This window comes from Bombina bombina, chromosome 4 (assembly GCF_027579735.1).
Source record: "Bombina bombina isolate aBomBom1 chromosome 4, aBomBom1.pri, whole genome shotgun sequence".
NCBI lineage: Eukaryota > Metazoa > Chordata > Amphibia > Anura > Bombinatoridae > Bombina > Bombina bombina.
In genome coordinates this window covers 1,150,403,909-1,150,416,766 of record NC_069502.1, presented here as the reverse complement: position 1 = coordinate 1,150,416,766, position 12,858 = coordinate 1,150,403,909, and the positions used below count along the sequence as shown (strand labels likewise).

Sequence of the window (12,858 nt, the reverse complement as noted above, 5' to 3'; positions counted from 1 at the left end):
ACCCTCCGAAACTAGGAGGTCTATTATGTGTGGGGGGGGAGGTGGTAAGAGGAACTGTGGTTGCATAACTCAAGGTAACCAAGCTATGGTAAAACAAAACAACCTAGCAATATGGAAAGACAAGTGTGCGTACTGGGTACTGGCGGATATCCAAAAATAGACTAGCTCTTGCTGGTTGATGTTATATCTGGCATAGTAAGGTCCAAAGATCCAAGTTAGTAAATTTGGCATATATCAAGGAAGACCACACCTAATGGCAGCAGTTCAGGTCCAGCCTGCGCTGAGAACATATCAAATATTTAAAATGAAAACTGCACCTCACAGTATAGCAATGGCCTTAGCCTCAAGACATGAGCCCTGCATTCAATGGCACATACCTAAGGTGGGGGAGTACAAGACATGTATATCCACTGTGTCACCCTAAACTTTAATACTAATCAAGCATGTGAGTATTAAATGTTAACATTCCTTCACTAGTTATAAGGTCCCCAATCCATATATTCTACCCAACATACCTATAAATGTGAGAATGAAAAGGTTTAGACATCCCGGCCACAGACATCCAAGCCCTCAAAAACATTTAAGAACAATAATATTATATGAATAGATAGCTAGGAACATCCTATCAAATATAATCAAGGGGAATATCACAATACACCATGCATGGTCAAACTTATATAATATTAAAAAGGGTGCGGTGGATTCCGTGCCGGACACTCAAAATATATATATATATATGCAGCAAATATTATTACAGGAGAGGGCCCACAATTCCAATGCCCAGTTACTAAATTATAGACTAGTAATGCGTCACCCATGACAAAATTTCCATATCTAAAAGTGAATAGAAAAATACAGTAACATTATGTGAGTTATAACCTTGAAACTAGAAATTACTGCAAGAGAAGCTGTAATAGGGTTAATGAATTACCCCAGACAACAAAAGCTTGCCATCCAACAGATAGAAACAGAAGAAGACAACTATCTAAGACATGAGAGGGCTTGTGAGCAACCCAGAGATGTAAGTGTTAAGGCTTCAGACAGGATTGACATTAGTTAGGGGAGCCAGCCTAGTTATTGGATAAGTACAACAACCTGATCATAGCCTATATGTATGTAGAGATATGCTGTAAGCCTAGGGAAAGCAGCTCCATACACACTGGGTTGAGATTCGTGAGGGGGATTAGAGTAACAAGAAGAGTAAGCTGTAAAAGCACATAAAGTAATGATGAACAAGTTATAATCAGACCATGACTCCCCCCCCCCCCCCCCCCCCCCCCGTGGTGGAGAATGGTAATTGCAACTTGTAAACAGGAACGTTAGTTTTAAGACCAGATTCAGTAATGTGACTTGTTTTAGCATAAATGGTTTAAATAATATAGTGCTATGTAACCCACTAGATAGTATGGATGGGGATATCTGATCTAAGCAACCCCCAAGCATCTCCAATGCATAACATAACAGGCAAACATAGAAAAACAAATAACTAGTGCAAACATCTAAATTAAGCCTGAATAAATTTATGAATAATAAGACAGCTATTGTTTATGTCCAGTCCACATGCAGAAAATGACTCATTATTTTCCTTTAGTGAGTGTTCTAACTACTAGTAAGGTGCCACAAATGAGAAGTAGATCCATATTCATAAACCTATAGAGGGTTAGGAGAGATCTGGGTAACACTGGCCGCATTGTCACACTCCAACTCTTAATCTATCCAGTCAGTAGGGCAAGCAATGGGAGAAGTAAAACAACAGAACCCAAACAGTAATGTTTCACATAGACAGTTAAATGGCAGTTAGTTAGGAAAAGACCTGCTAATTATCCATTTTAGCCTTCTTCAAAATGGGTCAGAAGCAGCTTATGACCAAGCGATAGCTCCTCACTCTGTGGTAGTTGCTCTTCAAAGCTATCTAGAATCAGAGCGCAGCTTCCCCAGTGCAGCACAGCTTCAGCCCCTGGAAAAGTCACTGACACATCGTGTGCAGCTCTGCCGACACAAAATTGAGGAGAAACTTCCCAAACATGGCTGCCACCTACAGAAACCACGCACGTTGCGCTCAAAGGTAAGTTCAGTGACAAGGTTAGGTCTCTCTTGAGATACGCCGGATCAGTAACCGATCTGGAGACAGGATTTGTGGCAGGTCAACCCCCACATACATCATAACAATTCAGCCCATCTCTGCAGCGGTAGTAATAAGTGTCCTCCTGCTGTGAGGAATTAACATGGCTGCACGAGATCTCAGGAGCCGACACTGCAATACAGCTAATCTGATAGATAGTAGGAGCGGTAGAGTTCATAGTATGGGCAAGATGAAGATTAGCTGGCTGCACATTGTTATCCTCTCTCACCATTATGCCAGCAAAACACTCATGCAGAGTCCGCTCTAGGTTGTCAAAGTGAGCCTGTAGAAGCTGCGTCACAGCTCGCTGCCAGCTATTCTTGTCCTCCATTGTAACTTGTATTCTGGGTAGCTAAAAACAACTATCCAAGAGCTCCCAATGCCACCATCAACGCTGTGCCTGATAGGGACCCCTTTTGTTGCAGTAATAATTACCTTAGATATCGATAAACATTAGTTATATAACATATAAGAACAAGGAGCACTTAACACACACGTCTGGTTGTCTTGAAAGTTGGCTCCGCCCCCACCTTATCTTTTTAATTTAGCCATAGAGCCATTAGCCATCCTCCTTAGAAAAGAATTAGATGGAATATCTATTGGTAATAAGCATCTGGTCTTATCACTGCATGCAGGTGATCTGATTTTATGAGCAATACAAATAAGAATATTCCATGCCTAATGCAAATTCTCAAAGATTATGGTTCATTCACAGGATATAAAACAAATACAGTTAAAGGGACAGTCAACTCAAAAATATTTATTGTTTAAAAAGATAGATAATCCCTTTAGTACCCATTCCTCAGTTTTGCATAACCAACACAGTTATATTAATACACTTTTTACGTCTGTGGTTACCTTGCATTTAAGCCTCTTCTAATATGGTAAATGAGAGGGCGCTAAAAGCTGGGTATACTTAACACACCTAATTGATTTAGATTTATATCAAAAGTAAGAATTCATCAAAGACAGTATTAATTTAATCAATCATTTACTGGTGGGAATGTTCCCTATTTTGTGCAATACATAAATTCATAAAAACAATTTTCTGACACATAAAATATTTAACAAGATATCTTCAACTTATACTTTATGGATTACCACCCTGATGAAAAAATAATAACAAGCGCTTAAAAATAAAATTGATTAAATGCTTAAAACCTTAAAATCAATTTATTCCAGAATATAAAAGACCGTCTCTATAGTCCATATTATATCTTCAGCAGATGGAATCCCTTATGTTTGTTAGGGTATATTACGTATGAGACTTGTCTCCGTGATTATAATCAATATAATTGGTAAAAACGACAAAATGTTTCTTATTTTGGATACTTTGTATCTTTACTTTGTTATGTGTGTAGCTTTAACTCACAGATAGTTGCAGCAGCTGTAACCAAATGTTGCTGTAATCCGTCCGAGATTCTGTGGTCCTTTGTCGCAACACGCTCCTTGCGTGTGGGCAGCCTTGTATACTGCAGCTCCTAGTCTCCGGCACAGGATTCACCACTCCCTCCGTGGGGAAGTGACCGGCTAAGGTACGCCGCTCCCTGCGTGTGAGTAACCTGAGGGACTGTTGAAAAAGCCCATATACACGGGTGAAACGCGTAGAAGTAAGAAGTTGCTGATTTACCAGAACAAAACTCATTTAATCAATTTTATTTTTAAGCGCTTGTTATTATTTTTTCATCAGGGTGGTAATCCATAAAGTATAAGTTGAAGATATCTTGTTAAATATTTTATGTGTCAGAAAATTGTTTTTATGAATTTATGTATTGCACAAAATAGGGAACATTCCCACCAGTAAATGATTGATTAAATTAATACTGTCTTTGATGAATTCTTACTTTTGATATAAATCTAAATCAATTAGGTGTGTTAAGTATACCCAGCTTTTAGCGCCCTCTCATTTACCATATTGTTTGTTCCATTTTTCTATCTTGGGGAGATAGTGGAGAGTGGCTTAGGTATCCTTTTTAGATTTTAGCGCTGAAACACCTGTGCTATTTAAGCCTCTTCTGACAGCCCCCTGATCACATGACTTTTTATTTATTTATTATCTATTGACTTGCATTTTATAAAATTCCAATTGGTGCAGTGTCTGCCACAACCCACGGGCATGAGCACAATGTTATTTACATGGCTCACATGAGCTAGCACTCCCCTGTTGTGAAAAGATAATAAAAAAGCATGTGATAAGAGATCAATTACAGCCTATCTGTGGGGTAATACAAGAGTTGCCCTAGCACTTTCTAAACTTACTTAGAAAGCAAAACCTCATAAAACCCTATTTGTTAATCAAGAAAAAAATTTAGGTAAGTGAACACATATTACCCCTATAATACAATCTTATTATCATAATTCTTGATTATGTTGGTTTACAATTAGCATAATTAATATGGTACACGGCACTGGCCGGAAATAGCCATTTTGGGGAAGTTCCGGTATTTACAAAACCGAATAAGATGTAAGATGACAACTTCTGGTTACACGATAAGGCTGTAGGCAACAGTGGCACATATTGTTTGATGATGTGCATGTACTGTAGGAATGTATATCCCTAAAAATATTAGATATAATATTGTTTATGTTGTGTAAGGATCTGACACCTATGTAAAGATATCAATGAATACCGGGTATGATGCACATTTTGGCACTTTTTTTCACAGGAAGTAGGATGTAATGTGTGTGTTTGTACACTATTTAAGCACGGTTTTGGTGTGTAAAAAATGTTCTGAAGAAGGGTAAATCCCCGAAACGTCAATAAATTTGATCATATGCTTTGGTGAAAATCCTGGTTCGTGGATGCCTATATATATATATACAGTATACTTCCTATATAGGACACAGAGGAAGTCCAGCACTCACTTGCAAGCACTCAGCTAAGATTAAAAGCAAAAATGGGAGAGTTAGTTACCGCATCTGGCCAAATAGGACAAGCCCAGGTATCACTTCATGATCTCTCTCTAAACCTGGGTCCCTAATACAGCCAAACAATGCAAGTTCTCAATCAAACAAACTGGGAACAAGTCAAGGGTGCACAGACTTATGTAATCACTCTAGACATATACAAAATGGAAGGGGACTGCACTGTCAGACTGGACTGGGTACACATCCTATAACTCTGCAACATGTACAGCCCTGGGTGCACAATAGCACTCACAGGTAGCTGCACCGTCTCCAGAGTCCCAGGCAGTAAACCCCAGACAGGTCTGGGTGCAAGACCCATAGGGAAAATTACAAAACAATTTAACACAGCACACAGAGGAAGTCCAGCACTGACTTGCAAGCACTCAGCTAAGATTAAAAGCAAAACTGGAACAGTTATTTACTGCATCTGTCCAAATGGGACAAGCCCAAGTACCATGTTAAGGTCTCTACCAAAACCTGGATCCCTAATACAGCCAAACAATGCAAGCCTTGCATCCAGACCTGTCTGGGGTTAACTGCCTGGGAGTCTGGGGACGGTGCAGCTACCTGTGAGTGCTATTGAGCACCCAGGGCTGTGCATGTTTCAGGGTAATAGGATGTGTAAGCAGTCCAGTCTGAGAGTGCAGTCCCCGTCCATGTTTATATATATATATATATATATATATATAGGTATAGATATATATTGCACCAGAAAATCATCAGCTATATGTAGAAATATGTATTTATGAATAAATAGAACATATTCAGTTATGTGCAGAACATTGGAACTTGAAATATTCATATTTTCATGTCGGGTTAGCGCAAATTAGAATATGCAATTGGGTTTGTGCGAGAGTGGGGTGTTTGTTTGTTGTTTCAACTTTTTTTATCCATTGACTTCTATGGGGAAATACGTGAACGCGCATTACTGCAAGAGCGAAAACAGTTTACTTTCACCTCATAATACGAACACAACCCGACGAGTACAAAAATCTTACTTCAAGCGCAATTAATGCTCAAGCGGGAGAGTTAATTTGCGCTTCACTTGTAATCTGATCCTGGTAAAACCGATTTTATAGTAAACTCTCCCTTTAAATGACCAAAGCCATCTGTTTAATACTGACCATCAATTGTATATGCTAAAAATAAACATAAACTTTTTTTCTTTTGTTTTTACATAAAGATACGTACTGCACCAACCCCCAGTTCAGGATAAGGTTGGAAGAGCCAGATGATGATCATGAAGGTTCTACAGAGCAGCCATGTTGTACTGTGATTGTTGGCTTAATGCAAAAGAACCGCAGAAAGAACAAACCTACAGGAGAAAAACTACTGACAATTGGCTTCTATATTTATCAAGTTAGTATGATGAAATATTACTATTTATATATAGTTTTCTGACTGCAGAAGAACAACCTTGTTATGTTGTATGAGAAGTATATCCCATTTAATGTGCTGTGGCTAATAGTGACAGATATAAATGAGAACCTTAAAGGGACAGTAAACACCTTGTAAGTGTTGTGTTGCTGTAAAATAACATATCAGCCAATGGTTTGTTTTTTTAAACAAATTCAAATCCTTTTAACTGCAATTCATTTTCAATAGCCAAATTCCATCCATGATTTGCCTTATATGAATGAGCCTGTGACGGACCGCCTGGTACCCCGAATGAGTACCTCCGTCAGAACACTTCCCTTGTCCTGGACATCTCTTTATCCAAAGCAATAGCTCCTGGTATCTCCCTTTGACTGCAGTCTAAAGTTATATAGGTGAACAGAATTGAGGCAACACTCAGTTGTCTGAACACAAAAATGAACACTTTATTTGAAAGCAACACACAGATTTATACACCCTGGCATTCCAGATTTACAGAGCTTCAGGTTACATAGGGAATTGGTTAAAAAGTAAAGCAAACATATGAACAATACATCAAACCTCTAACAATTGTTTATTCACAGGTAAAACAGATTAACATATCAAGTTAATTAACTGGGGAAGAAAGTTTACTCAGACAATCTGATGTTGGGCAGTCTAGTTAACATAATCACACAGGAACACAATCAGTTTACCCAGACAGACTCCTGAGACACAATCAGATTAGAAACGTAAATAAAATACATCTTATTACAGAATATAAGAACAGCTCTAATTAACTATTAAGTCCTTTATGCCCACTTGGTTTATAGAGTCACAATTGCTCCCACAAGGAGCACGTACACCCTGTACCCATCCTGTATTTATGGATACAGGGTGACATGGACATAAGACAGAGTTATGAAAGTACATGGGTTGTCCAGCATATACAATTCCACATTTCCATGCAGTCTCTGGGTATCCTTAAGCCCATGTACCTCCTGCCCAAAGAATGTTCCATAACAGGCCCTCAGATCTAGGTGACTCACGTCACATATCTCCCCCTTCGGAAGGAGACTAACACAGGAGGAGACCCCAGACGGGTTGACTTCGAAGTTAGTCCTTAGATCCATTCCCCCAATGCCCGAATCCACACAGTACCCCAAACAAATTGTCCCAAACAGAGCATCACTCCCCCGGCCGACCTCTGCCTCTCTCATAGAACATACCCGCTGCTGGGGAAAAGTGCCGACTGTCCCTTCTCCCTGGAGTCCTTTCATTCTCTGGAGAGAAGACAGGGTGGCTAAGCTTACTCCAACATGCTGTTGTGGATCTGGGCTAACTGCCCAGCATCCCTGGAGAATACAGGTGGAGACTGTAGTCCCATCCACGTGTAAAGGATAGGAATCTCCCATTTCTTGCGGAGAGAGGCCGACATCTCTTGGTCCCAATGCCAGCTGCTCTGCTCGGATAGCTGCATGCTCCTCTGTTCCCTCTACCAGCGTGAGGCTGTCATCCCTGTTTTCTGGGGTGCCGGTTAGGGATGGGCAGAGGCCAACAACACTTTGCCCTGTTGCCTGCTCTTCTGTTGGGTAATCCGCATCTGACAGCTCAGAGGAAATGCTAATTAGATCCACAATCTCTGGGTCCAGCTGGGGAGATAACAGGGTGACTAGGGTCCCCATGCCAGGGGATTGGGGACCTGGGCCGACTTCCCCGTATCCCTGCACTCCACGTGTGGAGACCACTGTTTCATCCACACCTCCCGGACCAACATCCGTTGATATGAAGTCCACTAGATCCACTGCCTCTGAAGTAAGTAAAGGACCACTTTCCAGTAGTTCTAGGTAATTCACCTCAAGGTACCATTCCTGATAGATAAGCCATGTCAGGTCAGGCTCTAAGGCAAGTGCTTCTGATGGCTGTAAAAGCTCCCACCTCTTGCTTTGAATGTCCCAGAATCGATATCCCTCAGGACTGCCAAAGTCAATTTTCTCCTCAAATACTTCCCATAATAAGCCGGGGCCACCAAAGTCATCACCTTCCGGGGAATAGTGCATTTCTGCCCTCGACTGCCACCTGTCTGCAAACCAATATAACGCTCTGTACCGATCCTCAAGCTCGACCTCTCTTTGCACCAGACACTTCAGTTCGGCTATCCCCTCACCTGTGGGTTGTCCTCTCAGTAAGCAGAGCCACAAGTTTACCTAGTCCCCGAAATGTTGTTCTGGGGAGGACAGGACTTTGCCTCTGCAGCCATACCAATTCTCCAGTGCATCTTCCCACATCTCTAGCCGAATCAAGGCTCTCCATTCCAGGCACATCTCCTCTGGTACTTGCCCTCATAAAACAGCAAGGGAGACTTTGGAACTTCCCATTTAGAGGTATCTGATCCCAGCATCTCAGCTGTCCGAATATTCCGATACCTGGTGATCTGCTTCACCACTTCGGTGTTCATTACCTGGACTGCTGCTGCTTCGGATGGGTTGGCTCCGTAGATTGACAACCTTCTCCGCACTCTGCTGTGGAATTTTTCCACTGCATCATCTATAATCTTCTGGCTGCGATCCTTCACTGGCTGCCATTGGCGCATCTTTGTAGTGCTGCTTAGGGAATGATAGCTAGATGGCACATCCCTCCAACCCAGCTTGTCCTGTGCAGAAACATGTTCATCAAGGTGGGTCAGCACTTGCTGCATTCGCCATAGGAGCTCCGTTTCCATAGCTGCGGGTGACAGTGCCGCTACTCCTCTGTCAGCAGGACAAGAAATCAATCCCAGTGCTTGCCACCAGATGTGATGGACCGCCTGGTACCCCGAATGAGTACCTCCATCAGAACACTTCCCTTGTCCTGGACATCCTTTTATCCAAAGCAATAGCTCCTGGTATCTCCCTTTGATCGCAGTCTAAAGGTATATAGGTGAACAGAACTGAGGCAACACTCAGTTGTCTGAACACAAAAATGAACACTTTATTTGAAAGCAGCACACAGATTTATACACCCTGGCATTCCAGATTTATAGAGCTTCAGGTTACATAGGGAATTGGTTAAACAGTAAAGCAAACATATGAACAATACATCTAACCTCTAACAATTGTCTATTCACAGGTAAAACAGATTAACATATCAAGTTAATTAACTGGGGAAGAAAGTTTACTCAGACAATCTGATGTTGGGCAGTCTACTTAACATAATCACACAGGAACACAATCAGTTTACCCAGACAGACTCCTGAGACACAATCAGATTAGAAACGTAAATAAAATACATCTTATTACAGAATATAAGAACAGCTCTTATTAACTATTAAGTCCTTTATGCCCACTTGGTTTATAGAGTCACAATTGCCCCCACAAGGGGCACGCACACCCTGTAACCATCCTGTATTTATGGATACAGGGTGACATGGACATAAGACAGAGTTATGAAAGTACATGGGTTGTCCAGCATATAAAATTCCACCTTTCCATTAAGTCTCTGGGTATCCTTAAGCCCATGTACCTCCTGCCTAAAGAATGTTCCATAACAGACCCTCAGATCTTGGTGACTCATGTCACAGAGCCAATCTGGGCTTTAGTCTGCAGACAACAAAGCTTGCCATGGTAATAAAGTTAGTATAAAGTGATTTTTTTTGCAGTTATTATCAGTTAAAGCTATGTGCTATCAGCCAATCACAAAATGCATATTATATACTGTGCACATTAACACATGCTCAGTAGTAGCTGGAGCCTCAAAGTGTGCATATAAAAAGAGTGTACTGATTTTGATTATGGAAGTATGTTGGAAAGTTGTTTGTAATTTGCATGCTTTGGCCCCTATTTAAGAAAGGTCTTGCAGACCTGATCCGACACTGCGGATCAAGTCCGCAAGACCTCGCTGAATGCGGAGAGCAATACACTCTCCGTATTCAGCATTGCACCAGCAGCTCACAAGAGCTGTTGGTGCAACGCCGCCCCCTGCAGACTCGCGGCGAATCGGCCGCCATCAGGGAGCTGTCAATCAACCCGATCGTACTTGCTCAGAGCAGGCGGACAGGTTATGGAGCAGCGGTTTTTGTGACTGAAGACTCGCCAGAAACACGGGCCGTCAAGCTCCTTTCGGAGCTTGATAGATAGGCCCCTTTATTTAAATCATGAAACTGTCATTTTGGCTTTAGTGGCCCTTTAAGACCCTGCACTCATCAACGAATCATCTTGTAGAATGTTGAAAGGTTCGGGTACTAAATCCTGCAAAGGATCTCCAGTCTCTGTCGTGCAATGGAAAATTGCTAACATTTGTTAATCATAAAAGGGACGTGAAAAACAATTTTTGTTCTTTCATTATTCAAATAGAGCATGCAATTTTAAGCAACTTTCTAATTTACTCCTATTTATCAATTTTATTCGTTCTCTTGGTATCTTTATTTGAAAGGCAGGAATGTAAGCTTAGGTGCCAGCATATTTTGGTTCAGCACCTGGGTAGCGCTTGCTGATTGGTGGCTAAATGTAACTTGTCAGAACTCTGAATTATCAGTTTGGGTAGACTTTTTTGTGTGAAAATTGTTTCTAATATAATGAGGCAACCTATAAGGGACAGTAACCACCTTGAGATTTAATATAAAAGGATTAGTTATATATAGTAATATGACTGGAAGAAAGTATAATTTTGACTTTACTGTCCCTTTAAAAGGACATGGATCAGATAGTACAGTTTTAAATATCTTTAGGTAGATTACGAGTTTTGCGGTAAGAGGGGTGCGGTACTAACTTGCACTTTATTCTCACCGCTCACTTTCCTACAGAGCTGGTATTACAGGTTTTTACAAACCCGGCGTTAAAAGGCAAGAAGTGAGCATAGAGCAAAATTGTGCTCCATACCGTACTCCATTACCAGCGCTGCTTAAGTCAGCGGTGAGCTGGTTATACGTGCTCGTGCACGATTTCCCCATAAACATCAATGGGGAGAGCCGGCTGAGAAAATGTCTAACACCTGCAAAAAAACAGCGTTTATCTCAGTAACGCAGCCCCATTGATTCCTATGGGGAAACAAAATTTATGTTGACACCTAACACCCTAACATGAACCCCGAGTCTAAACACCCCTAATCTTACACTTATTAACCCCTAATCTGTCGCCCCCCCGACATCGCTGACACCTACATTATACTTATTAACCCCTAATCTGCCTCTACGGACATCGCCGCCACCTACAATATACTTATGAATCCCTAATCTGCTGCCCCCAACATCGCCGACCCCTACATTATATTATTAACCCCTAATCTGCTGCCCACAACATCGCAGACACCTAAATAATGTTATTAACCCCTAATCTGCTGCCCCCAACGTCGCCGCCACTATAATAAACATATTAACCCCTAAACCGCTGTACTCCTGCATCGCAAACACTAGTTAAATATTATTTACCCCTAATCTTCCGCCCCTAACATCGCCGCCATCTACCTACATTTATTAACCCCTAATCTGCCGCCCCCAACGTCTCCGCCACTATATTTATTAACCCCTAAACCTAAGTCTAACCCTAACCCTAACACCCCCTAACTTAAATATAATTAAAATAAATCTAAATAAAACCTATAAGTATTACCTAAATTATTCCTATTTAAAACTAAATAAAATAAACCCTAAGCTAGCTACAATATAACTAATAGTTACATTGTAGCTAGTTTAGGGTTTATTTTTATTTTACAGGCAAGTTTGTATTTATTTTAACTAGGTAGAATAGTTACTAAATAGTTATTAACTATGTACTAACTACCTAGCTAAAATAAATACAAATGTACCCGTAAAATAAAACCTAACCTAAGTTACACTAACGCCTAACCTAACCCTACAATTAAATAAATTCCCTAAATTAAATACAATTAACTAAATTCAATAAAATTAGCTAAATTTCAAAGAAACCCCCACTAAATTACAGAAAATAAAAAGAAATTACAAGATCTTTAAACTAATTACACCTACTCTAATAGCCCTATCAAAATAAAAACGGCCCCCAAAAATTAAATAAACCCTAGCCTAAACTAAACTACCAATAGCCCTTAAAAGGGCCTTTTGCGGGGCATTGCCCCAAAGAAATCAGCTTTTTTACCTGTAAAAAAAATACAAACAACCCCCCCAACAGTAAAACCCACCACCCACACAACCAAACCCCCAAATAAAACCCTAACTAAAAAAACCTAAGCTCCCCATTGCCCTGGAAAGGGTATTTGGATGGGCATTACCCTTAAAAGGGCATTTAGCTCTATTGCTGCCAAAAGCCCTAACCTAAAAATAAAACCCACCCAATACACCCTTAAAAAATCCTAACACTAACCCCCGAAGATCCACTTACCGGGAGAAGTCTTCATCCAAGCGGCAAGATTTCCTCAACAAAGCCGGCAGAAGTGGTCCTCCAGACGGGCAGAAGTCTTCACCCAAATGGCATCTTCTATCTTCATTCTTCCGACGAGGAGCGGCTCCATCTTCAAGACATCTG

The 12,858-nt window shown here is 40.9% G+C and overlaps 1 protein-coding gene across 1 annotated transcript in view; it reads left to right on the top strand.

Annotated features, from left to right (window-relative positions):
- LOC128658247 (calpain-8-like) overlaps positions 1 to 12,858 on the top strand; it is a 145,557-nt gene that overhangs the window by 124,897 nt on the left and 7,802 nt on the right. The window contains exon 10 of the mRNA XM_053712784.1: positions 6,213 to 6,388. Coding sequence (XP_053568759.1) covers positions 6,213 to 6,388 — 176 coding nt within the window. The remainder of the gene's footprint in view (positions 1 to 6,212; positions 6,389 to 12,858) is intronic.